Consider the following 27,080-nt stretch of genomic DNA (forward strand, 5'->3'; position numbering starts at 1 on the left):
TCTCACACTCAAAGCGGCCCAGAGTCAACTCTTGGCCTCCTCCGCGGGGAGAGGCCCGTGCGGGCCGCAGTCGCGGGACCAGTGTCTGTTCCGGAGTCAGAGCGGACCCAGAAAGCGTTGGCCGCGGACATGACACCTGAGGACCAGGAAGAGACCCAGCCGCTTTTGCGGCCGCCCGACAGGTGAGTGGGCGCAGGGTCTGGCCTCGCGTCTCCCGCTGAGCCCAGGCCGGCGCCGCTCATAGGCCGCCCTGTCCCGGCAGCGCTCCCCGCGGCCGCCGCCTCTTCCTCGCAGCCTTCGCCGCTGCCCTGGGCCCGCTCAGCTTTGGCTTCGCGCTCGGCTACAGCTCCCCGGCCATCCCGAGCCTGCGGCGCGCCGCTGCCCCGGCCCCGCGCCTCGACGACAACGCCGCCTCCTGGTTCGGGGTGAGACCTCAGGCTGGGACCCTCCTCCTCCCACCCCTACGACGGGCACGGGGCACCTCCAAGTCCACCCTCCCGGACGTGCGATGGGACCCTTTCCCTGCCTTGCTTGAGGCAGGCACTGAGACCCTCCGCCGAGTACGTCCCTGTTCCCCTGCCAGGGGTCGCCTCTCCCAGCCCACCAGCCATGGACCCCCATCCCCTGCCCTCTGAGGCCGCCGGGAGTGGGAGTGGGAGTGGGGTGGAGGGCAGGACCCCCCGGCGCCCCCTCCTCAGCCGGCGGTCGCCCCTAGGCCATCGTGACCCTGGGCGCTGCGGCCGGGGGCGTGTTGGGCGGCTGGCTGGTGGACCGCGCCGGGCGCAAGCTGAGCCTCCTGCTCTGCGCCGTGCCCTTCGTGACCGGCTTTGCAGTCATCACCGCGGCCCAGGAGGTGTGGATGCTGTTCGGGGGCCGCCTCCTCACCGGCCTCGCCTGTGGCATTGCCTCACTAGTGGCCCCGGTAAGTGTCTGCGCCCTGGGACCAAGGGCAAGGAGAAGATCTGAGGGCGTGTTTCTCCCCGCTGGGGCCCCTGGGTGCCCCTTATCTGCTTTATCTCCCTTATTCTTGCAAGTAAGGAAGAAGCGACTGTTGTTAGCCCCGTTTGCAGATGAAGTAAGTTTCAGAAACGTAAAGTCTTTTATCCAGGCACAACTAGTCAGTGGTGAAGCTATTAATACTTAAACTCAAGACTGTGCCATCAATTAACCCATCTCTCTTTTGCTCTACAAATAAGACAGAATCTGTGAATGGTCAACAGAAGCCTTACAGTATGGTTTGGGTCATTCAGACCACTGACTACAGTTTAGCAGGAAAATGCTGTTCTGGTTTGTACCCAAGGGCAAAGGCTGCTGGGACCTGATTCCCCTTCACTGTTTACACACCAGTTCTCCTGCTGCTTCCCTTGCTTCTCTCTGCCAGGGCCTGACCAGCACTGCCCAAGATGACTCGAGCTACACACACCTGGGTGACATCCCAGCTCTGCCAATTACTGGGCCAGAGGACCTCTCTGCGCCTCGGTTCCCTCCCCTGTAAAGTGGGAACCTCATGTGGTGGGTGAGGATTCAAAGATTTCGCACATACAGACAGCCCTGGCGTGGCTTGTGGAGGACTTGGACCCTGGCAGCTGGGATTGCTGGGTAACCAATGAACTTGATCATGAGCTTGATCAACCACCCACAGCCCATCCTGGGTGAGATTGAAAGCAATGGCTGAGGGTCCTCCCTGATCATCCCTTTGCTCCTGCCATTCATTTCACCCACATTTGCTAGGCAGCAGCTGGGTTGGATTTTATGTTTTGGATTTTTTTACTGGGCAAAAATATGCCTGTCTAAGTCATGTAATAAGGTATGGAATAACCTAGAAGCACAGACGACGCCTTTGTGACCCCTGAGCTCAGAGGGAGCAGTGGCAGTCACTGGTAGCGATTGAGGCAAAGAGTTCCTTCTTTCACTCCAAGGGCACTAAAGTGTGGTCATTGGGCCAGCAGCCTGGTGTCACCTGGGGCTAGTTAGAAAGGCAGAATCTTGGGCCCCACCCCAGACCTACTGCATTTTATCAAGGATATTCATGCAATTAAGTGAAAGTTGTGCCCCCTCCCACCCATTCCCCCCCCCACACACACAGCAGCAGGTATATATATATATATATATATATATATATACATATATATATATATATATATATATATATATATATCCTTATTCCCCTTTAAACACTTGTTGCCGATCCCTTGGTGGGGTGCGGAGAGGTATGAGGAAGCTCTGCTGACCTGAGGTTGCAATTAGGGGCCCTGCGGGCCTGCAGCAGCCTGGGTTAAGGCTCTCATCTTAATCGCCCACAGGTCTATATCTCCGAAATTGCCTACCCCGAAGTGCGGGGGCTGCTCGGCTCCTGTGTGCAGCTGATGGTGGTCACAGGCATTCTCCTAGCCTACCTGGCAGGTAGGATTTTCACGTTACCGCTTTATGATCCCTGTTAATGGCCGCATGGCCACTTTACAGATATAGAAACTAAAGGTCAGAGAGGTCAAAGGACTTGCGCAACGAAACACAGCCAAATGCCCAAGAGTCTAGGTTCCCAGACACCAACCTGAGTGAGACCATGGGACGTGTGGGTCTTGTGACTAAGTTCCAGGGAGCCCTGGCGAGGTTATGTTCTCATCTTTCCGGGGCAGAAACCCATTCTGGGGGTGTAGGGAGGGCTGACAGGTTAGGGCAATACCTCAACGTACAGTGACAAACAGGATTCCAGGGGCAAGGCCCAGGACAACGGAGGGCCCAGGCATGCCTCCCTCAGAAATACCAGTACTGGATTTGCAGCATGAAGGAGGCAGGTGCCAGGGGACCTGGGGGTCAGAGCTGGGGCCAGCGTGAAGAAGCTTCCAGAGGCAGATGTGTTTCCACCAGAACTGGGGTAGAAAGAGGACAGGCTTCAAGTCTGACAGTTCCAGTTGAGGGGACGGCCTCTGCCACTTACTAGCTGTGTGACCTTGGCTTAGTCACACCACCCCTGGAAGCCTCGCTGTCCCTGTCGTTAAGTGCAAGGCTGTTGAGGGTTGAAGTGGCACATGAAAAGTGCCTACCCCAAATGAGAATCAAGGGATGGCATGAGAACAGTTGGGGGTTAGGGGTTTATGGCCTGACAGAGGAAGGGGGTCCCAGGTCGCGTACCCTGAGTCTTTAGAGTGGTTGATATGCAGACTCGTGGTCTTCCATTTTACCCACTTGCCATCCTGACTCTAATTCAGAGTCCTGCCAGCAGTCTGGCTGCCTTGGGGGCCCAGCAGTGTGCCAATGCCCTGCTGTGTACAGACGCTGACATTTGGGACAGACACATGGGTATTGATACACCCATAGAATTATCTCTAGTTCATCATAATCTGAACTTTCATTGATCAATTTCTGTGACTTTTGATCTTCTGGTGTTCAGTGAAAACTACCCCCCACCCTGTCCCCCATCCTCTCCTAGGGAGCCAGCTTTGCCTGCCTCTTGGTGGCCCTCCAGAGAGTCTGCATGTATGACTGCATATTTGTTCTCCTGCCCTGACCTTTTACACAAATGGTGCCACGTCATACCCATCATTACACAGCGAGGACCTCGTTCTTTGTTTAATGGCTGCATAAACATTTACTGAGCAGATGTATTCACCATCATTTCTCCATTTCAACAATAATAATGACAAGATCAGTAACAAACACGAGGGTAGCCATGCAGAGGTAGTGAGGCCCCCAACCTTTAAGCTGAGTCCCTGGGGTTGGCAAGGGGACAGGCACTCGGGGGAAAGGAAGGCCAAGCTGGCTCACTCCAGCTCTGACGTCTGACACCTTCCTTCCAGGCTGGGTCCTGGAGTGGCGCTGGCTGGCCGTGCTGGGCTGTGTGCCCCCCACCTTCATGCTGCTGCTTATGTGCTATATGCCTGAGACCCCACGCTTCTTGCTGACTCAGTACAAGCGCCAGGAAGCCATGGCCGCCGCGCAGTTCCTGTGGGGCTCCGAGCAGGGCTGGGAAGAGCCCCCTATTGGGGCTGAGCACCAGGTAAAAGGATGGGAGGCAAAGCTGGGGGTGGTCAGTGAGGTAGCACCCCATTGCAGCCAGGAGAGGCCAGCATAGCCTGTTCCCAAGGCTGCACGCGTGCGTGCTCACACTCACACACAGAGGGGTCAGTGTTGTCCTGTGTGCAAGCAGGCAAAGGTCTGCTCGAGCCCCACTCCTTGGCTGGACCCCAGCCTTGGAGATCCCTGGGAAAGCTTGAGCCTTGATCTTACTGTCCCAGGAAGAGAAAAGCTGGGCCGGGTCCAAGGGGACTGCAGGGCAGATTGAGGACTTAGATTTAAGTGGGGAGTTGTAGGGCAGGGGAGAAGATTGTCTCTGTCACTTACCTGCTGTGTGACTGTCCCATTGTTAAGTCTTAGTTTCTTCATCTGTAAAATGGGAGTCAGTATGTGCCTGCTGGTGAGGATTTGGTGGGGCCAGAGGTGGCGCTCAGCCCAGGCCCAAGGCTGGTGGGATTCTGGACCCCCGGCCCTTGGCCCATGTACTCCCCAACATTTGTGGCTCCCCAACAAGTCTGGAAGGGACATGAGGAGGGGAGGATCTTGTCACCTTGCAAATGGAGAAGCTATAAGGATACAAAGACCTATCTGGACCCGAAGGCTAGGTGGGGCCAAGACAAGAAGCTGAGGCTCACCCCTCCACCAGGCCTTAGGATGGTAGGCTCAAAGCCGGGGTGCCCCTTGGGAGAGGGTGGAGAGAAGTCCTGATGCCTCGTTTCTGTTGAGCAGGGCTTCCACCTGGCCGAGCTAAGGCATGCTGGCATCTATAAGCCCTTCGTCATCGGCGTTTCGCTAATGGTCTTCCAGCAGCTGTCGGGGATCAACGCTGTCATGTTCTATGCAGAGACCATCTTTGAGGAGGCCAAGTTCAAGGTAGAGAGGCCTCTGCCCTGCCTCATCCAGATGCCATGTGGGTATGGCATAGTCCCAGGGGCTTTTCCTGACCCGCCTCGGCCTATCTCTCAGGACAGCAGCCTGGCCTCGGTCATCGTGGGCACGATCCAGGTGCTGTTCACGGCTGTGGCGGCCCTCATCATGGACAGAGCTGGGCGGAGGCTGCTCCTGACCTTCTCAGGTGAGGCCCAAGGGCGAGGGCTCAGCCCTGTGCAGGTGCATGGCCCAAACCAGGCTCCCCACTGCGTGCTGGGGGGTCTTTGCCAAGGCCGCCGTGTTGTGGGAGGAGGAGGCCAAGTGTCCCTGAGAACACGACCGAGGTTTAACGGGCGCTCTCACTGAGCGCTCGCTCCAGACCAGGTCTGTGTCACGCCGGAACCTTTACAGTGACCCTGCAAAGAAGGCGCCATCAGGGCCCCAGTTTACAAGGAGGAAACTGAGGGCCCAGGAGGTAAAGTGACTCGGAAGCTAGTGGTCTTTCTGAGCAAGTGACTTGACCTCTCTGAACCTCAGTTTCCCCTCCGAAATAAGGATAGTGATGGGCCATGGTGAGGATCAGGAGATGGTCCGCGTGAGGCCCTCGCTCATGCGGAGGCCACAAGCACTTGGCACTGTTGGGGAAGGGGGTTCAAATAGTGCTGCTGCCGCTGTTACTGCTCCTGCTGCTTCGGGCCAGACAGTCTGCCTCGGGGAGCTTCTCGGAACTTGTTGAGGTTTGAGGTCCAAGACCAGGGCTGACAGGGCCCGGCGGGGGTGGGTGCTGCCTAGTCAGGGCTCCTGGGCACCGCTCGCTGCCCCTCCAGGCCACGTTGCTGTGGCTACACTGCACTGAGACTCCAGGTGCCACATGTCTGGGCTTTGGACCACTTCCCCCCCGCACCCTGCCCACGGCCACCTCCCCCGCAGGTGTGGTCATGGCGTTCAGCTCCAGTGCCTTCGGCGCCTACTTCAGGCTGACCCAGGGTGGCCCTAGCAACTCCTCGCATGTGGACCTCTTGGCACCCGTCTCCATGGAGCCCGCCAGTGCCAGTGTGGGGCTGGCCTGGTTGGCAGTGGGCAGCACGTGCCTCTTCACTGCCGGTGAGAGGGGCCCCATGGGGGGGAGGTGAGTGGGGGCCGCTGGGGACGCCCTGTGTTCCTCCAGCTCCCAGCGAGTGCAGGCCTTCCTGGCCTCACCTCGCATACAGGTCCCCACCTCTGCATTTATCGCACTCAGCATGTGCCAAACACCGAGCTAAGTCTTCCTCTGCTCCTTTCACTGAATCCCCACAACAGCGCGCTGAGAAGACCCCAGCATTATCCCATTCTGTGGAGGAAAGACTGTGTGTAAGACATGTAGGGCCTGGCTAAGACCGCCCGGCAGGAGGTGCAGACCTGGTGGACCCAGACGAATCCAGGGCCCCTCGGCCCAGGAGGCTTCAGCCGGTCTGTGGCTTCTGATGCTTGTCTTGCTCCCACAGGCTTCGCTATGGGTTGGGGGCCCATCCCCTGGCTCCTCATGTCTGAGATCTTCCCTCTGCACGTCAAGGGTGTGGCCACCGGCGTCTGCGTCCTCACCAACTGGCTCATGGCCTTTCTGGTGACAAAAGAGTTCAGTAGCCTCATGGTGAGTGTAGACCTCTCTCCGATGCCTCCCCTCATAGTCCGCCGAGAAGCGCTGTGTAGAATTACTCTTATTGCAGAAGACTCAGGATCAGCGGCCTTGTGTGCAGGCTGAGACCCCCCCATCCTGGGACACCAGCCAACTTGGTCGGGGGTGACAGGGAGACACACAGGCTGGGGCAGGTGGAGGAGCCAGGCTGTAACCACTCAGGAGCCTTCAGGCTGTCTTGGTAGAGGACAGCAGGGCAGGTCTCCTCCGTTGGACTTTGGGGACACCGGTCGGGAAGTCAGGAAAACTCTGGCTTTGGAGTCAACAGGCCTGGGCTCTAACCCTGCTTCGGCCATTTCCTGGCTGTGTGACCTTGGCTATGCTGCTGACTTTCTCTGAATCAGCTTCCTTGGCTGGAAATGGAGGAGGGTAACTGGCAGTACCTTCCTCGTAGGGTTGATGGGAGCCTCAGTTTAATTCAACATTTGCCACCTTCTCGTGGATGGACAGACGTGGTCTCTGCCTAAGGGGCTTCCCAGCCGTGGGGTGGGGTGAGAGGTATGGTACTGGAGCAGATGGAGAAGCCATTTGTTCAGTTATTTGTTCCCCCCAGGTCTCCTGGCACCTGGTACCACATCCTGGCCTGTTCAAGGCACCAGACAGCAATGAAGGAGATGGATAGGGTCCCCTTTATGACAAGGTCTGGGCTGGTGGTGAACAGTGGTGGGCGAATGACGCACCAGGAGGCTGGGCTGGGGCAGGAGGAGACAGATCCTGAGGAGTGGACACCCAGGGCTGGCCTGGAGTCTGTCCAGGGCCTGGGCCCACTCAGGCAGGGCTGCCCTGGGGAGCATTTCGGGAAGACCAGGGCAGAGGCCTGTGGGTGAAATTACTTGCTGGGGGCTTGGAGGGGACCAATAGCAAAGGAGGGAGGAGGTGGCAAAGGACCTAACAGTGACCCAGGGACGTACAGTGCCCAAGAGGCTAAGAGAAGGGCTTCGGGAGGAGGGGAGGTCCCAGAGGAAGAGGAGCTGAGAAGGGAGGGGCCTGTGGTGCTGGCGCCTGCGAGGTCGTTGCGAGGTCGTAGGGCTGGGTTGGGAGGGTGGACAGGCTCTGACCAAAGGCAGCCGCTCACTTTTCGCTCCATGCCTGTGGGCCTGCGTGTCCCTGTGTGCTCACACTGGCCCATCTCAACCTGCTGTTAGCTCAGCCATTCCCTCCAGCACCCAGGCTCCTCTGGGGGCAGGGACCTCGAACGGCAAGGCTAAAGCGAAGTGTAGACGGTGGATCTGTGGGTCCGGAGCGTGGCTGTCACTTGACAGTGGGTCTCTGATGTGGGGGCGGCCACTGCATCACCGTGAGCCTCAGTTCCCCAGCCACACAGCTTGCACACTGGGCAGCTCTCAGCCCAGGTTTCTGCAGAGCCGCACCAGCGCCCCCTGCTGCCCTGAGCCGGCGCAGGGCAGGCTGGGGCCATGGCTCCTGATCTGTGCCACATCCACTCAGTGGCCTCTGCCCTCTTTCTGCAGGAGGTGCTCAGGCCCTATGGTGCTTTCTGGCTCGCCTCCGCCTTCTGCACCGTCAGTGTCCTATTCACTTTGTTCTGCGTCCCTGAAACCAAAGGAAAGACTTGGGAGCAAATCACAGCCCATTTTGAGGGGCAATGACAGCCCCTTCCCGGGACCGGCTGCCCCTCCTAGCTGGACTGGTTTGGGCTTTGGAGGCAACAGAACCTGCCTTTGACTTCACGCGGGGCCTCAGCCAGAGTCCAGATCCTCTGCCCACCCTCGGAGCCGGATCCAGGACCGCAGCCCTCAGAGCCTTGTCGTCTGGGGTCCTCCTTCCTGCCCAGCTCAGGATGGCCTCTCGAGCCACAGGCCTGAGGTTCCAGCCCTGGGTCTCGTTCCCACTGTTGTTCTGAGACTCGGAGGAGGGGACATCTCAGACGGTCTTTGCTGCCCTGTGGCCAGTCCTCCACGTGCCGTCTCCCTCATGTCACGAACGCGACTGTGGAGGAGGAGGACTCTTGGCTCCTCGTTTTCTGGAGGTGATTTTGGAGGCTGGGTTATGACCCATGGTTTCTCCTCACGTGGCTGCATTATCAGGAAGGAACTTTGCCAAATAAAAATATTTGACTCAGAAAATCAGGTCATGGCTTCTCTGTGAGTTTGAGAAGCCTTTTCCTGTCCCTTCCATAAACTGGGCCTTGCCAAGAACATCTGTGGATTTACTTCCCAATTCCATAACATGCCTTATTCACATCCCGGGCTGTGCATGCCCTGCGTGTGCCCACCATGGCACCTCCTATTAGGCCTTGTAATGAGGCCGGAGAGGGGGAGTGCAGTGTGGTCCAGGGCAGAGTGGTGGGGCGAGCAGAGCCTCGGGCGAGTTTCTGGAAGAACCTACAGCAGCTGCTCTGATTTCAGTAAAATGTGCTAATACACAGGACAGCTTTCAGCTCAGCAAACTCCAGATTCCTTGGGGCCTTCCAGAGGCGAGCTCGTGTGCAGGCGCACATTCCGTGACGGTAACTGTTTGTCTACACTCTCCTTAGTGCCTGCACAGTGGTCCCCTGGGTTGAGAAACACATTGTAACGTTGGGTGAACTATTGTACAAATGTCAGTTAGGTCACGTTTAATAGAGGGCTTCAGGCCTTCTACGCCTTTCTCGATTTTCTCTCCACCTGTTCTATCCGTTATTGAGAGAGGTGTTGAAATCACCTACAAATGTGGACGCGTTTCTCCTTGCAGTTCTGTCGGGTTTCGCTTCGTGTGCCTCGAAGCTCTGTTATCAGGTGGGCACATTTTAGATTGTCACATTCTGCTTGTTTTGTGCTTGATCGTTATGAAATGACCTTCTTTACCCCTGGTAACAGTCTTGTTCTGAGGTCTGCTTTGTCTGATCTCTCCAGCTTTCTTTTCATTGGTGTTCTGACAGTCATTTAAAACTCTCTCCTATTCTCCGTTCCTTTTTCACAGCATCCTGTACTTTTTGATGGAATAGCGTTTGGGGATTCTGTGAGGATTCATAGTTTCACTTTAAAAAAATGAGTTTTATTAAGGCATATTTATATACCGTACAATTCAACAATTGCAGGCATACAATTTGATGACTTAGGTCGGTCAATTTTGAGTCTGGCTTTAACTCAGCAGAGCAGGATTTAGGCTCATCTGTGTTTCATGCACCACTGGTTCATTTCTTGCTACTGTTGAGGAGCATTCCATTGGGTATTTGGGCCAGGTCCGCCTTCTGACCGTCATGAAGAAAGCTATATTTGCATGCAAGTTTTGTGTGGAGTGGAACTGCTGGGTCGTATGTTGAGTTTGTGTTTGTTTTAAGCTGCCCACCTGTTTTCCAAAGTGGTTGTACCATTTTGCTTTCCCACCGGAAGTGTACGAGAGTTCTTCACCAACACTGTGTTCACTGTTATAAATAATGGTATTTATATATTTAACTTTTCAAAAGTTGTCTTCTGTTTCCTCTGGAATCCTTTGATCAGGTCGTTTATCTTGGTCCTTCTCTTTTGGGCTGCTGGGTTAGCTCAAATATCTGGTACGCTTTGGCTGTCCACAATTAGCAATGAAGAACTAGAGTTTCATTGTGGTAGATGGTGTATCACACACACACACACACACACACACACACACACAAACACCTATTCTCAGTTCTGTTACAGATCTGTTTCCTTTCACACATCTTCACTGTCGTTTCATGGGAGTTGGAGGAAAAGAGGAACTAAGTGTATAAGTTCAGCCCCCCAGCTTGAAGTGAAGCTTTCTCCATCCGTTTAATGATGATGTGTTTGCTACTGGAGTCATGCAATGTGGTCAAGAGCATGTGCTCAAATTGTCGTGGACCTTAAGATGATTTCATTCTATAAATACATCAAATCAACCTCGCGGGAAACAGATTGTTTCCAGTTTTCTGCTTATTGGTAATTCTATTATGTAGATACAGATTTAGAGAAAGTGATGAGGGAGACGATGGAGGGAGAAGAGAGAGAAGACAGGTGAGATAGAGGAGACATGAGAGAGTTGATAAGGAGATGAGAGAATGAGATGGGAGGGATGATGGAGATGAGAAATGATAGTGACAGATGAGATAGAAAATAGAGATGGAGGTGATGAGGGTAGAGGTGGAAGTGATAGTGGTGATGGAAGTGGAGCTGGAGAGAGATGATTATGAACTGAATTGTGTCCCCCTTTAGGGGGCCCTAGCGCCCAGCACCTTAGAACGTGACTATATATAGAGATGGGGCCTTTACATAGGTAATTAAGGTAAAGCGAGGTTATCAGGGTGGGTCCTAATCCACCTCATAAGGGTGGATTAATCCACCTCATAAGGACTGCTGTCCTTATAAGAAGAGAGTAGGAGACAGACAGACACGAAGGAACACCACGTGAACACGAAGAAGATGGCCATTTAAAGCCAAGGAGAGAAGCCTCAGAAACCAACCCACCAACACCTTGTTCTTAGACTTCCGGCCTGCCTTCTTCCAACTGTGAGGAAGTCAATTTCTGTTGTTTGAGCCACTCAGTCTGGTATTTGTTACACTAGCCCTGGAAAACAGATGCAGAGCTGATGAAGATAAGGAAGATGATGGAGATGGAGGAGATGATGGAGTCGGGGAGAGAGAGAATTAGAGAGAGAAATTGCCCACGCAATTTCTGTGCGTGGGCAACCAGAAATTTCTTAGGATAAAACCTTAGAGGCATAATTGCTGGTCAAAGGATGTGTGCATTATCAAAGCTATTGTTCCGTCCTGTTAGACTCTACCCCAGAAAGTTATACACTGGCCGTGTCTGAGACAGGCCTACTCGCCACCGTGTCCAAATCTGTTCTTAGTGAGTCAGCACCAAAGATCAGGGAGCAGGACCTTCAGACAGGTCCAGGCACACATTAGGTGTCTAATGACTGGGACAGCCTTGGCACCTGTGCTGCTCACGTCCACTCAATGTGACTCAATGTGACAGGCCACCCACTCTGAGCCACCTTTCAGAAGGCTGATCCTTGTCCTGGGTACCTTGTTGACATGGAGCCTCATGCAGAGGCTGCTCCTTGCTCCTGCTTGGCCATCCCCAGCCTCTGCAAACAGGAGCTGACAAAGGACCAGAGGGGAGGCAGGGGGATGGATCAGCCCCACCCTACCCCCAGGCTGCAAGGGAGATGGTTAAACCTGTGGGCAAGGAAAACATTGTGGCTTCAACCCTACCTTGGCCTCTTTCCTCTGTAATCTAGGGACCAGGAGCCATGGCAGCATGATAGGAGCCAGTGAACTTGGTTCAAATTCTGGTTGTACTATTCACTGTCTACTTAAACTGGCCAAGTCACTTAGCCACTCTAAGTCTCAGTTTATTCATCTGTAAAATGGGCACAATGATGCTATCTCCCTCATAGGATTGTTGTGAGGATGAAAGGAGATAATTATGTAAAGCACATAGAACGGAGGCTGTCAGGAGTAAGCGTTCAATTGATGTTTGCTGCTGGTGGCGAGGCTGTGGTAGTGAAGGGGAGCTGCATGCAAGGCTGGCGTAAGGCTCGAGAGGTGCCTCTAAAAGGGACATTTGAAATTTTTACATATTTTTCTCATATCCTATTTCCTATCCCACTCCCTCAGCAACTATCCACACCACCTTCTGATTGCCACCAGCACCCACTTATAGGTACCAAGGACTGTGAATACACATGCTCTTCAGAGGTCCCCTTAGACTCCTCTGGGGCACAAAATGCCTCAGGGACCAAGAGCCAACCCCACTGACAGTCCTGTATCTGTCCCAGGAGCCCAGCCCAGCACCATCAGACACAGGGCCATGGAGAAGAGGGGCAGGATAGAACATCCCCAGAAGGCAGGTGCAGCAGAAGCTGAGCTTTACCTAGCCCACAGAAGACTGGTCTTTGCACTGGATTACTAGTGCACTGGATAACTAGGTAGAAATCTGCATTGCCCACCAACATCCCCCCCATCTCCCATTTCCCACCCCCATCCCCAAAATAACTTCCAGGAGAACCCTGGCTTCTGCAAACCTGAGGCAAGGACTCCTCTAACGCCACCCAATGGCGACAGGCGGGATTGCATCAGCTGAAGCTTCAAGCACTAGGCTACCTCTCAGTAGCCAAGGGTGTGGTCGCAGGACTAAGTCAGGAAACCCTCTGCTACTGCCCAGTGGCCAATATGGGATTAGCACCTGCTGGGCCTGTGGCTGGAGCAGAACCACCAGCTGGAAGGAGCCACAAGTCAAGGAATGCAGGCAGCTTCTGGAAGCTGGAAAAGGTAAGTAAGTGGATCTCCCCTGGAACCTCCAGAAGGAGTGTAACCCTGCCAACACCTGGATTTTAACCCAACAAGATCCCTCTCAGACTTCAGACCTCTAAAGTTGTAAGCCCCAAATTGCAGAAGCCCAAAGTAGAGGAGGGCTTATCTCAAAGGGATCTGTAGGTGTGGCTTGCCTAATGGAGTGACTCCCAGTAAGATTAATAGAGGACCCGCAAAGTTAAGAGAATTATATTTGCAAAAACGCTACCAGCTGTGACCAGAGAATACAAAATGAAGAGGATTTAGGACACCCCTCTCCTCTCACTGCCTCTAACTGAATTGGTCATCAGAACATTCCTGGGTAGTGAAGAATTTACAACAGGCGTGAGGGGAAAGTTCGTGTGCGCTCTGAGGAAGCCTGTGGAAATATTCCCTGGTGCAGCAAGGAAGCCTCCAAGGGACAGAATATTCAGGAATCTCCTCTTGCAACAGTACTGATCAAACACTATTAAAGTGTGTTTCTGCCCATGAAATTACTTAAGTTCCCTCCTGCTGACAGATTTTATACTTTGAGAATTCCAGGCCACCGACCCCGTGGCTGCCCTGTGCACACCGAGGGGTCCACGTTTCCTTTACTCATCCCAAACTCTCAGTAGGGCTCAAGAGGACCGTGAAGGTGGCTGGGGTTGAGCCTGAACTGAAGGTCCCGGAAGGAGAGAACCCCCGCCTCCGCAGCTATGAGAACCTGAACCACTGAAAAGAAATCAGGCGCCCAGAACCAGCGTAAATCTGTTCCTGCGCTAAAACTACCACTCCCAGGATCCTTCGCGCCCAAGTAGCTTCCTGTCTCTGAGGCCCCAGCCGTTGGGTTCCGGTGGACCTAAAAAGGGTGGGCAACTAAGCATGATGGGAAATAGATTCTGGGAGCAAGAACTGGCGGAAGCGTCTCTGAGAAACACAGTCCGCGAGGTGTGCGAGTCACAAAGCAGGAACCGAGAGAAAAACGCTTTGACCAGGAAGAGAGCCCTGAGATGTCTGGAGAATGGAGTCTGGTGGGACGGGAGGCCTGTGCGCATTACCGGAAATGACGCTATTCAGGCGCGTTCCGTTTGGCGCGGGAGCAGGACCTGCGTTTGGCAGTATCTTCGACCGCAGTTTCTGAGCTCCGGCCGGTAGAGCGGGCAGCGGATTTTTTCACGCGCTGTTCTGCTTGAGACCCAGGCGTGGGTTGCGCCTCGGGCTCCCCAGCCGAAGCCTGGCCGTGGTTGGGGAGACATTGAAAGACCGGCTGGGTAGGCCCCATCGGAGCTTCCAGGGCCCAGCTCCGCAGGCTAAGACCCGGACTCGCGGGGGAGAGAGAGGCTGGAGAACAGAGCCCCGTGCTTGGAGCAGGCCTGCAGAGCGCGGCTGGAGCTGCAGCGGATCGACGCCGACGCCCGGAGAACTGCTGGGAGGCGGGGGCGCGCGTGAGCCCCGGATGCTGGAGGAGGGAGGTGAGTGGGGGATGGAGCCAGAGACCTGGCCGCTTGTTCTCCTTTGTCCACTAACACCGCTGTAGCCCCCTTCCCCTAGTCCCTGGCAACCACTCATCTACTTTATGTCCCTATGGATGTGCCTATTGTGGGCATTTCATAGAAATAGAATCATACAGTGTATGTGTCTGACTTCTTTCACGTAGTATATTTCAAGGTTCATCTACGTTGTAACATGAATGTACATCGTTCCTTTTTATGGCCAAATAGTATTCCATTATATGGATGTACCACGTTTTATTTATCTGTGCCTCGGTTGTGGACATCTGCGTGGTTTCCAGTTTTGATTATTATGAATAATGCTGTGAACACGGGTGCACAAGTGTTTGTGTGGACGTGGTTTCATGTCTCTTGGGTTTATGCCTAGGAGAGGAACTGCTGTGTTACGGTAACGTTGTGTAACCTTCTGAGGAACTTGGAAACTGTTTTCGCTGTGGCTGCACCATTTTATATTATCAGTAGCAATGTCTAATGTCCCAGTTTTTCTACATCCTCAATACTTGTTTTCCCTTTTTTTATTATTTTATTTTAGCCATCTAGTGTGTGAAGTACCTCGTTGTGGTTTCATATGCATTTCTCCAGTGATTAGTAATGTTGAGCATTCATGTACTTTTTGGCTATTTGTACATCTTGCTTGGAGAAATATCTATTCAAATCCTTTGAAATGGGTTGTCTTTTTTTTGTTGTTGAGTTGTAAGAATTCTTTATACTGGATACTGAACCCTTAGGACATATATGATTTGCAGATTTGTTCCCATTCTGTGGTTATTTTTTCACTTTCTTGATAGTGTCTGCCTTTTGAAGTAGGTTTTGGGTGGGGTTTTTTATTATTATTATTGGGGAACATTGGGGCACAGTGTGTTTCTCCAGGATCCATCAGCTCCAAGTCGTTGTCCTTCAATCTAGTGGAGGGCGCAGCTCAGCTCCAAGTCCAGTCACCTTTTTCAATCTCAGTTGCAGGGGGTGCAACCCACCATCCCATGTGGGAATTGAACCGGCAACCTTGTTGTTGAGAGCTCGCACTCTAACCAACTGAGCCACTTGGCCTCCCGAAGCACGTTTTTAGTTTTGATTAAATCCAGTTTTATTTTTTGTTGTTGCTTGTGTCTTTGGTGTCAGAACTAAGAACCTATTGCCTAATTAGAGGTCATAAAGATTTATACTTATGTTTTCTTCTAGGAGTTTTAGCTTTTACATTAGATCTTTGACCCATTTTGAGTTATTTTTTATTAGTGGTGCAAGGTAGGAGTCTAACTTCATTCTTTTTTATGTGGATAGCCAATATTTTGAAAAGCACCATTTTTTGAAAAGCCTGTTCTTCCATTTAGTTTCTTGGCACTCTTCTTGAAAATCAGTTGTCCATAGTGTTTATTTTCAGTTATTTTGCATTGATTTGTATGTTTATTTTAATTACTGTTTTGTAGCAGGTTTTCATATTGTAAATATGATTGCTTCAACTTCATTCTTTTTCCAGATTGACTATTCTGAGTCCCTTGCATTTCCTTGTGAATTTTAGGATTAGTTTATCCATTTCTGTAAAAAAGTCAGTTGGGATTTTGATAGGGTTTGCATTGCTCAACATTGTTTGGTAACACGTCTTGCACTTCATGTTAATAAATTATTTTAATTCTCTTATAAATAGAAATTTCATTTTTGGATTGTTCATAGCTGAGGTATAGAAATACACCTGGAGAAATGTCTATTCATATCTTTGCCCACTATGTGGGTTGCCTCTTTATTGTATGTTCATCTTGTATCCTGCAACCTCACTGAACTTGTTTAAGTGATAGTTTTTTGGGGATTCTGTAAGATTTTCTATGTACAAAATCATGTATCATGAATAGTTTTAATTCTTCCTTTCCAATCTGGGTACCTTTTTTCCTTGCCTAATTGCCATGACTAGAACTTCCAGCGTAATACTGAATAGATGTGGCAAGAGCAGACATCGTTATGTCTTGTTTCTGATCTTAGGAGGAAAGCATTAGGCTTTCACCATTATGTATGATGTTAGCTCTGGGCTTTCAGTAGATGCCTTTTCTCAAGTGAAGGGAGTTCCTTTCTGTTCCTAGTTTATTGTGTTTTATCATGAAATGGAGTCAGATTTTTTTAAGATGGCCTTTTTGGTGTTTACTAAGATGATCGTATGGTTTTTCCTTTGTATTAATATGGTGTATTGATTTTTCCATGTTGAACCAACCTGTGTTCCTGGGATGAATCGTTACCCCTTCTTCTGATTAGGCAAAAGTCTGAAATTTGCAGAGCCACTTAAAGAACTAATAGGTAGTATTTGTAAACTATATACTTACATGCTAGGCATTGCGCAACTCTGCATTTTCCTTTAATCTTCACAGCAACAACTTTACGAGGGATTATTATCCCCATTTTACAGATGAGAAAAAATGAGACTTAGAGGTTACGTGATTTGCACACTGCAGGTAAGTGGTTGGTTGGGGATACTTGAGTCTGTTAACACCTAATGCCTCCCTATACTGAATTGATGGGATTTCCAAGGTAGTCAGGAGAATGGGAAATTTTACATCCCACTCACTGCAGGTCTGCAAATTCAGCCCCAGTGCATTGGAACCCGCAGTGTCCTTTGAACCCCCTCTTCAGAATGAGAATATTGTGAGCTATAAACTTTTATGACGCATTGGTTTCTTTCTTTTCCTCCAGAACCTCCTTCTCCAGACACTACACTGATCCAAGAGGAGAGCACGAGAGAGGAAGGAATGGTGGCTGGTCTCACAGCTGGGCCCCATGTAAGTTGGAAATTTACTGCAATGCAGCCTCTTTTTTAAAAATTCATATTAAGGGTTCTTTGGTTTGATTTTTAATCACAAAAGGAATTCATGTTCATTATAGACAACCTGAAAAGTAAACACACATACAAGAAAATCGCTGTTGACCCCCTGGATAACACTTAAATTTTTTTTTTTTTTTAAAGATTTTATTGGGAAGGGGGACTTTATTTGGGAACAGTGTGTTTCCAGGACTTTTTCCAAATGAAGTCGGTGTCCTTTCACTCTTAGTTGTGGAGGGCACAGCTCAGCTCCAGGTTGCCTTTGCTAGTTGCAGGGGGCGCAGCCTACCAATCCCTTGCGGGAGTCGAACCGGCAACCTTGTGGTTGAGAGGACGCGCTCCAACCAACTGAGCCATTTGGGAGCTCGGCAGCAGCTCAGCTCAAGGTGTTGTGTTCCATCTTTAGTTGCAGGGGGCGCTGCCCACTATCCGTGGCGGGAGTTGAGGAATCAAATTGGCAACCTTGTGGTTGAGAGCCCACTGGCCCATGTGGGAATCGAACCCGAAGCCTTCGGAGTTAGGAGCACAGAGCTCCGACCGCCTGAGCCACTGGGCTGGCCCAACACTTAAATTTTGATTTGTGTCCTTTCAGTCATATTCTTCCTTTGTTTGTAACCTTATTTCCTCTTAGTAAAACTTGGTTAATATTTCCTTTTCCTTAAGCGTATTCTAGAAAATCATTTCTAATGTACTCCATGCACAATCCTTCCACGAAGGTAGGAACTGTCTTCTCTCTACCACCACCTTTTTTTTTTTTTGCCACTCGACTAGATAGATATTGGTCCATGTATTTTCATTTATAGAAGGTCTGCTCTTGGATTTCCTCATCAGTTCTATTATTTATTGACAAATTTTTGTTTTTGCTTTCCTCAGATTAATTCATTTTAATGTCTTGCATTGAATCTCTAATTCATTTTCTTCCTTCCCTGTTTATATTGAAAAGTTTTGGCTGTGGGTCATTCTGTTAGATGTTCCAGAAATTATGACTGGTTTCTTTGCCCGTTCAGCTGGTCAGTGCTCCATGAGAACAGTGTGTGTGTCTTGTCAACAGAAAATACCTAGGTAGTATGAGGACTGCTGGGCGGAGGGTTTGACGGCTCTATTGTCTCAGCCTTATTCAATTGCTCGGTTCTTCCATATCTTTACTTTTTATTTATTTAGTATTAACTCTGTCAACAGAGTTGTTTTAACATCTCTTCATAGCTGTAGTATTTTAAATTTTTTTCCTCAAACTTCTTAGTTTTTCCTTTATGAATTATAAATTTGTTATTTGGTTTGTGACATTTTTATAATGGATTGTACCTAAATGTTTTAAATATTTCATTTTAAAATGACCCTCTTTGTCCTATTTAATACATGTCTCAGTGTGTAGGATGGTTTGGAAGGACAGGTAAAATTAGGTCAGAAGACCTAACTTTATAATTTGGGAAATGATGCTGGTTTAAAACAAGGAAGTGACAGGGCATGGAGAGAAGTGAGTGACGGTGAGGAGGAGGAATGAATGGCCACTGACTTGTGGGGAGCTGCTGGGAAGGGAAGGGTAACACCAGGTTCCTGCATGACTAACTGGGCGAATGGAGGTACCGTTTCTTTCTTGCTTCTATACGAGGGGTGTCCAAACTGTGGCCTGCGGCATTAATTGGCCCGCAGCAAATTCCAAAAATATATTTAGTTTACTTAAACCAGGTGAGGCAATACATACTTCCCCGAGTGAGTGGCTCGGCTGTTTGTGTATTTTACCGCATTTGGCCCTTGGTGAAAACCACTGAAAAAAGTTTGGACATCCCTGCTCTATATAGAGCCTTTGCTCATGGTGCTGCCCCTGCTGTGGATTTCCTTCTCGTGCACCTTCCACAAGGCTGGCTCAGTGATTGCCTTCTCTCTGCTCTTCCATGATTACCCCTCCTCCCCCCCATTGCTGCCGGCTCTACCCAGGATTCCTCTTCTATTATCCTATAAACGGGTTTGTCCATCTCCACATGGTATTACAGATGGTTGCATAACGTACCTGGCTCTCTGGCTGTACTGTGTGATGTCTGAGGTCGTGGGGATATTTATTCAGTGTGCTGAAAGCACTCAGCTTTCACATTTCTTTGCTAATTTGCCTTGGATTTCTCATTGTGTCAACTCACACGGTCTAATTTTTTTCTATATTGGCTCTTAATTCCCAAGCAGCTGTTAGTTTCTGACCAGTTAATGTTCATGTGTGTGTGCACATTTTCTGTTTATTCATATGTAAAGTCCACGAGAATTACAAATGTGAAGGCAAGAGAGACTGTTCTATTTGTGTCAGCATCCATAGTGTTAGGCACATAGTAAGTACTTTTCTAGAACTCACCAGAGGCCTGAATCCTTTCAGAGACCCTTTCCAGACCTGTTACCCATCTCGCCCCAAGGCGCCAACCTCCCTACCCCCTCTCCACCTCATTTCCTAAGGTCACTGGGCAAGAAGAAATGTGCTTGTTGTTTCAGGGATCCATGCCCTTCCGCACTATGACTGTAGCTTTTACCCATGAAGAGTGGAGCTACTCAGGCCCTGCCCTAAGGGACAGGTCCAAGGAGGGGAGACCAGACAAGGCCAGGAACCTGGTCCTATTGGGTAAGGAAACCACTTAACATACAGAATCTGCTCAATTCTGAAAACCTGTGGCTCTTTCCAGTGCTAAGTGATGCCGAATTGCTGACCTCCTGAAGGGACAATGTTTAGTCCTCCTCATTCCCTAGGGAAAGGCCTCTGCAGTCTTGGTTGGGAAATGGGCATTTTCATTTGCTCCCCAAGGCTGCACCTCACCATTTGCTTATTTCTCAGGAGGGTTGGGGTAACCTTCAGGCCAGTTCCTTCCATATTCAGTAGGGAAAGTTCCCATCTTCCTAAATAGCTTGTTTTATGGGCTTAGCTTAACTTCTGGCTGACGCCCTGCTAGAGGCTATTTCCCTAGCTCTTTCCAGAAATGCTTTACCGTCTGTCTTGTAATTTATTGCTCCATCCCCAGTTTCCGGCACCAAGTGCTCAATAAATACTTGCTTGGTGAATGAAATTCACGACCTAACTGGCCTGTTTCGTTCCCAAGTTCTGGGTGGCTCTTTCTCCCCTTGACTAGGACTTCCAGTTTCCCAGCCTGGCATGAACTCCCAGTTGGAACAAAGGGAAGGCCCATGGATGCTGGAGGGAAAGGGCCTAAGGAGTACCTGTCCAGGTAAGTGACCAAGCACTAAGCCAGTGAAACTCTTGGAACAAAAGCCTCTTTGAAAACTATTAGTGCATTTGATAAGGGAATAGTGACGGGGGTACAAAGGTGAGAATGCAAATATGGTTGGGGTGGGGGGCTCTTTTAGATCAGAGGAATGGGAGAAAGCACTGAGGTGGTGACAGTGGTGCTGAGATGGTAAGAGAGCGAGCCGGTAATGTGAATTGTTGGGGGAGAAACAGTCAGCATATGTTGAGGCTCCGAGTGGGAAATGAGCTTGCTTGGCTTGTATGAAGGCACTGAAGACCCCAGGACTGAACAGACGGAAAGCCGTAGGTCATGTAGGGCTTTGGAGGCCATGGTAAGGGATTTAGATTGTGAGCAGGAAGAGACAATTATTTGATTTGTGTCTAAAAAGATAATTCAGCAGATATGTAGAGAACAGACTTTCAGGGTTCAAGAATAGAAGCAGGGAAATCAGCTAAGAGTCAGTTGAAGATGTTCCAGTGAGAGATGATGGCGGCTGGTAAGAAGAGGGATTCAGGACCTATTTGGGTGTTAAAGCCAATAGAACTTGCTAGTGAATTGGATGTGAGGGCCGGAAGCATTAATGGCTGAAACTGGCCTGAGTATTTGGACAAATGGGAAAACTGACAAAGACGCTAGCCTAAAAGGGAAAATCAGCAGTTCCATTTTGGGTAGTAAACTCCCTTGCACTCAGGAGGTAGGACAATTCATGAACATCACATGAGTGAATTGCTCCTTTCTCCCACTGCTTTTCCTGTCACTTTTCCTCTCCCATGTTTTACTCAGATAGATGGTCAAATACTAGAGATGCTCTCAACCTGAAATGGGGGTGTCTGTGTTTGTGTAGACTGGGCATTAGATGTATACATGTGCCCCTTAGAGGGCAATCTGCTTAACAGGAAGCTGTTTTAAGAGAATAACAAGCACTCATTTAACATTAGTCCTCACGTACCATTCTGAGTCCATTATGTGCTTTAATTCATTTAAATACAGTAATTCTGCATACCAGCTACATTCAGATAATACAAATATAAAGATTAAATACGATTACATAATTTGTCCAAAGTCACACAGCTAGTAAAAGGTGGAGCCATGATTTGAACCGAGACATTCTGGGTCAAGATTCTGTGTGGAAATTCAAATCAAGGGTAGCTAGAACTAATTGTGCTATTCTCTCCTCTGGGAAATAAGGTCAAAATGGAAAGAATCTCTTCAGGAAAACTGACCCTTGTGAAAAGAAGCTCCATAGCCTTCCCTAAAACTCCACTCCCTGACCTATAAACACCTACGTAGGACACAGAGGTGTCTGGGACCTTATGCCTCGTTTTAACATTTCCATATATTGTACACTAATTTACATTTTTCAAGTTTCTGTTAAAATGAATGAGGTCCCAAAGAGGGTTCATAATCAGTCCAAGATAGCAGCATAGGGAGACCCTGAACTCACCTCTTCCCACAAACACATCAAATTTATACCAATAGACAGAAAAATCCCCCTGAATAACAGAGCTGACTAAACAACTTCTGCACAAGCAACAAGCGAGTGACCACACAGAAATGGGAGACTGAGCCATGACTCCATGGGAACCCCACCCCCAGTGCACTGATCTGTAGTAGGGAGGGGTCACTGGAGGGCCTACTTGCAAACTTGCCCCTGCTGGGGAACAGTGGTTTAAAAGGCACCTGGACTATTCGGGAAGGAAACCCATTTACTAACCTTAGAGCATCTGCCAAATGGGAGGGGAACAGCAGGAAGGGAGTGCATTATTTGTTGCCCCCCCGCCATTCCCCCCACCCCCGGTGGCCTGGATGAGACTATGATCCCAGCACTCTAGGCAGGACCCAGGCCCAAACCGGTGCTCCAGTTATAGCTCGAGGCTCCCACACGACACAGCTTACCCGAGTCCCTGCAGCCTGCTACAGCTTCCAGCTGGGATTCCAAGGGGGGTCCCAGCAGTTTGATCCCTGGACTCCCCACGTTCTGATCCTGCTCCAACTGGTCTGCCAAGGTGGTCCCAGCACAGTTTACTGATGGGCCTCCCTGTGGCTCACCCGCTACAGCCAAAGCTCTGGGCCCCCGTGTGCTTGCCCCAAGGACTTCACTCAGCCTGAGGCCCCCCCAACTACAGCTCCATCTGCCAAAGCAGCCCCACTGGGGCTTGATCCTGGGGCTCTGTGGCCTAAACCTGCTCCAACTACAACCCTACCAAGTGTGCGAAGGTGCCCAAGCGAGGCTTGCCCATGGAACTCTACACAGCCCACGCCTGCCCCAGCTTCCACCGGCCTAAGGTGGCCCCTGTATGTCTTACCCCTCCCCCCCATCCAGCTCCAGCTCGCCTGACAAACATGGCCCACACCATCTACACCAAGGGACGCTCCAACACGAGGCCACTCCTTCAAGACAGAGATTGCCATTTTGCCTAATTCATAGAAAACGACCTGCCAAAAAGAGACAAAATATATTCCAAATGAAAGAACAGAACAAAATCCCAGGAAAAAAAATGAGACAGAGATAAGCAATCTACCAAACAGACCATTCAAAACACTGGTTATAAGGCTGCTCAGTGAACTTCGGAGAATAGATGAACTGAGAACTTCACAAAAAGAAAGTATTAAAAACCAATCAAACTGAGTAACTAAAAAATATACTAGAGGGAATCAACAGATTTGCTGATGCAAGGAGTCAGCAAGCTAGAAGACAAGTTAATAGAAATCAATCGGAGCAGCAAACGTAACAAAGAATTATAAAAATGAGGGTAGATTTGGGGACCTCTTGGGCAACATCAAGTATAGTAACATTTCAATCATAAAGGTCCCAGAAGAGACAAAGACAGGAAACCTATTTAAAGAAATAATGACTGAAAATTTCCCCAACCTGGCGAAGCAGACATCCACGACCAGAAAGTGCAGAATCCCAAACAAGTGGAACCCAAATAGGCCCACATCAAGGCACATCATAATTAAAATGCCAAATGTTACAATCTTAAAAGCAAGAGAAAAGCGGCTAGTTACACACAAAGGATCCCCCATAAGACTTATCAGCTGGTTTTTGCAGGGCAGAAGGGAATGGTATGATTTATTCCAAATGATGAAAGGGGGGAAAAGCTATAACCAAGAATACCCAGCAAGTTTATCATTCAGAATTGAAGCATAAAGTTTCCCAGATTGGAAAAAAAAAAGTTAAAGGAACTTTAAGTGGGAAAGAAAAGGCCAAAACTAAATATAAGAAAATGGAAGGAGTGACAGCATCATAGCAGGGTGAGAAGATTCCTTTTGTATCTCCCTTTAAATTTACAAATTGATAATCTGTAATCCAACAGAGATTCCCGAGGTCCAAGCATCAGTACGTCTGAAGGTAGGCGTATTGGAACGCATAGGGGAGGTGTCCACAAATGCTGCAGCCCCACCTAACAGCAGGGGAGGAGTTGGGGTGTACCCCCCACACTGTGGCCCAGAAGGTAAGGGCAGAAGCAGTGTTGGTGCTAAAGAATTGGGCTGCCCCCCACTCCTGCCCCCACCACTGCAGCATAGCCTGGCAGCAGCAGAGACGCTTGGAACATCACAATGGTGCTACTGGTCATTAGAAACAGAAGGCAGCACTGTAGGCTCTTGACCCTGGCTCCCTGCCACCATGGTGGTTCTGCCAAAACTGAGGGGGACCCAGACACAGCTGGTATATCCACCATGACGTCCAAGGCAGGCGCAAGGAGTGCAGGTAAGAAGAAACAAAAACCTAATTATCAACCTGCTGAATTATGAAGATCAAAACGGTATCTAAACACAAGTCCCCTACCTCAAATGCACAGGCAGAACAATCCAAGTACCATGAACAACCAAGGTAACATGGTAACTTGCACATGTCCAGAACCTATCTCAGTCACAGAAGATTGATTTTCAAGATTTCTGTTGTGCTCACTTCGGCAGCACATATACTAAAATTGTAACAAAAGATTTGTCTTGAAGAAATTCAGTGATACAAAGAAACTCAGAGAGGCAGTTCATTGAGCTCAGAATAAAATTTTTGAACAGTACCAAAGAGATTGAAACTAGAATCAAATTCTGAATCTGAAGAACTCAGTAAATGAGATGAGTATATTAAAAAGCACTGGACATATAGCAGACCAGATGGGAGACAGAATTAGCAGGCCCGAAGATAGAAATCTAGACATGATTCAAACTGAAGAGAGAACTAGTTTTTAAAAAATGAACTAATTCTACTACAAGAACCATCTGACTCCATCAGAAAGAGCAACATAAAGATAATGGGTATCTCAGAAGAGGGAGAAGGGAACAGAGCCTATTCAAAGAAATAATTGATGAGAACTCCCTAAACCTAGGGAAGGAATCAAGATAATTGAGCACAGGAACATGTAATTATCTCAACACCAAAAGACCTTCTCCAAAACATTAAAACTATCAAAAGTTTAATGATAAAGAATTATCAAGGCAGTCGGGAAAAACTATAACCTACAAAGGAAAACCCATCAGATTATTGTCAGATTCTCAGCAGTAACCATATAGCAGGAGAGGGTAGAATGATACGCTCAAAATTTTCAAAGAAACCACTAGCTGAAAATGTATCAGAAAAGTTGTCCATGAACAGATCAATGGGTGAAGATGTAGTACATACGGAGTATTAACTATAAAAAATGAAATCTTGCCACTTGCAACATGGGTGGACCTAGGGCATATTAAGTGCAGTAAGTCCAAGATACCCTTTGATTTCACTCATATGTGGAGTCTATAAACAAAAACAAGCTCATAGGTACAAAGAACAAATTGATGGATGCTGGAGGGAAGAAAAGTGGGGGCTTTGGACAGAAGAAGGTAAGGGGACTAAGTACAACCATATTGTTTTCCAGAAAGGTTCCAATTTATGCAGCTGTACCAGTGTATGCTCTTTATTTAACCATTTTAAAATCTTTTTTTTTTTTTTTGGTTGTTGAGAGCCCACTGGCCCATGTGGGAATCGAATCGGCAGCCTTCGGAGTTAGGAGCATGGAGCTCTAACCGCCTGCGCCACCGGGCCGGCCCAACCATTTTAAAATCTTGTTAAGTGAAAATTCATGTCGCTGACATCCTTCACCATCAGCTTTTTAAAGTGAATTATTTAAACCTGGTAGTTAGATTGCCCAAAACCAGAGAATTTTGCAACTAAGACTACACAGTAGTACTTGGCCAAAAGCAAGAGAAAAATATCAGGAAGAAATAAAAGGAATATTGCATCTGAGGCTGAGGATTAGGGTAAACTTCATCCCTTCCCAGTTTAGAAAAGGGGCCTAAAGGGTGCTGTCTCTGAAAAGCCACCTTGGTCATCATTCATGGTTTAGAACAGAAATGTAGAACAGTATGTTCTGGGTGCAAGGAAGTGTAGTCAACTGTCTGCACAAGCGCTCAACTCAACTCCTTCAGCCTTTTGTATTTCAGTAGTATCTTCTCTTCCAAAAGAATTTAATCGCCTCTCTCAATTTTTTTCAGACTGGAAGACTGTATCTAAATCACCAGAGCAAGACATTTCTGAAGACTCATTCCAGGACAGAAGTGTAGAGATGACGCCTGGAGAGTCAGATCACAGGAACAGTGAACTGATGAAAAGCTTCAACCTGAGACCAGTCCTCTCTCCCCAACAGAGAGTTCCTGTGGAAGTGAGACCCCGTAAAGGTGAAACGCAAACAAAGAACTTCAGGAAGACTTCAAGGATCATTAAATCTCACAGAGTGAAACCGTACGCATGTAATGAATGTGGCAAAGCCTTCAGTTACTGTTCTTCCCTTTCTCAGCATCAGAAGAGCCACACTGGGGAGAAGCCTTATGAGTGCAGCGAGTGCGGGAAGGCCTTCAGCCAGAGCTCATCGCTTATCCAGCACCAGAGGATTCACACCGGAGAGAAACCTTACAAATGCAGCGAATGTGGAAGAGCCTTCAGCCAGAACGCAAACCTCACAAAACACCAGCGAACTCACACTGGAGAAAAGCCCTACAAGTGTACTGAGTGTGAGAAAGCCTTCAGTGACTGTTCGGCCCTGGTCCAGCACCAGAGAATTCACACTGGAGAGAAGCCCTATGAATGCAGCGACTGCGGGAAGGCCTTCCGGCACAGCGCCAACCTCACCAACCACCAGAGGACTCACACGGGGGAGAAGCCCTACGAGTGCAGCGAGTGCGGGAAGGCCTTCAGTTACTGCGCAGCGTTTATCCAGCACCAGAGGATCCACACCGGAGAGAAGCCCTACAAATGTAAGGTATGTGGGAAGGCCTTCAGCCAGAGCGCCAACCTCACCAACCACCAGAGGACTCACACGGGGGAGAAGCCCTACAAGTGCAGCGAGTGCGGGAAGGCCTTCAGTCAAAGTACAAATCTCATCATCCACCAAAAGACCCACACTGGGGAGAAGCCATATAAATGTAATGAATGTGGGAAGTTCTTCAGTGAGAGCTCAGCCCTTATTCGACATCACATAATTCACACTGGAGAAAAACCCTACGAATGCAATGAGTGTGGAAAAGCGTTTAACCAGAGTTCATCCCTTAATCAGCATCAGAGAATTCACACTGGTGTGAAACCCTTCCAGTGCAGCCACTGTGGGAAGGCCTTCAGGGGTAGTTCAGCTTTCATCAGACATCAGAGACTCCATGCTGGAGAGGAACTGGGAACGTGACCTGACAGGTAAATGCAGGTACTTTGGCTGCATCGGGAGACGTCTAACTTAGGAGCCCAGGGCCGCGTGCAAAAAGCACCTTTAATAAAGTCAGAATTTTACATGCTGCATGTGGAAGGTC

At 49.4% G+C, this 27,080-nt stretch overlaps 1 protein-coding gene across 7 annotated transcripts; it reads left to right on the plus strand.

Annotated features, from left to right (window-relative positions):
* Positions 1 to 27,067, plus strand: LOC308504779 (solute carrier family 2, facilitated glucose transporter member 8). 7 transcript variants are annotated; one of them, XR_013994414.1, is made up of 14 exons: positions 11 to 182; positions 263 to 425; positions 716 to 922; positions 2,304 to 2,403; positions 3,798 to 3,997; positions 4,744 to 4,887; positions 4,981 to 5,089; positions 5,815 to 5,988; positions 6,369 to 6,514; positions 16,637 to 16,720; positions 16,959 to 17,044; positions 19,558 to 19,684; positions 20,187 to 20,282; positions 25,779 to 25,916. XR_013994414.1 is itself a non-coding variant. In XM_081066038.1 (10 exons), exons 1-10 carry the CDS (start codon positions 130 to 132, stop codon positions 8,164 to 8,166), a joined length of 1,434 nt encoding a protein of 477 aa, XP_080922164.1. In that variant the 5' UTR covers positions 1 to 129; the 3' UTR covers positions 8,167 to 9,960. The 7 variants fall into 7 exon arrangements, 5 of the variants coding, with proteins under 5 accessions (XP_080922164.1, XP_080922165.1, XP_080922167.1 ...); XR_013994415.1 differs by lacking the exons at positions 16,637 to 16,720; positions 20,187 to 20,282; positions 25,779 to 25,916 and having other exon boundaries at positions 19,558 to 19,697; XM_081066038.1 differs by lacking the exons at positions 16,637 to 16,720; positions 16,959 to 17,044; positions 19,558 to 19,684; positions 20,187 to 20,282; positions 25,779 to 25,916 and adding an exon at positions 8,029 to 9,960 and having other exon boundaries at positions 1 to 182.
* The last annotated feature ends 13 nt before the right edge of the window (positions 27,068 to 27,080 follow it).

This window comes from Rhinolophus hipposideros (assembly GCF_964194185.1).
Source record: "Rhinolophus hipposideros genome assembly, chromosome: 11".
Lineage (NCBI taxonomy): Eukaryota > Metazoa > Chordata > Mammalia > Chiroptera > Rhinolophidae > Rhinolophus > Rhinolophus hipposideros.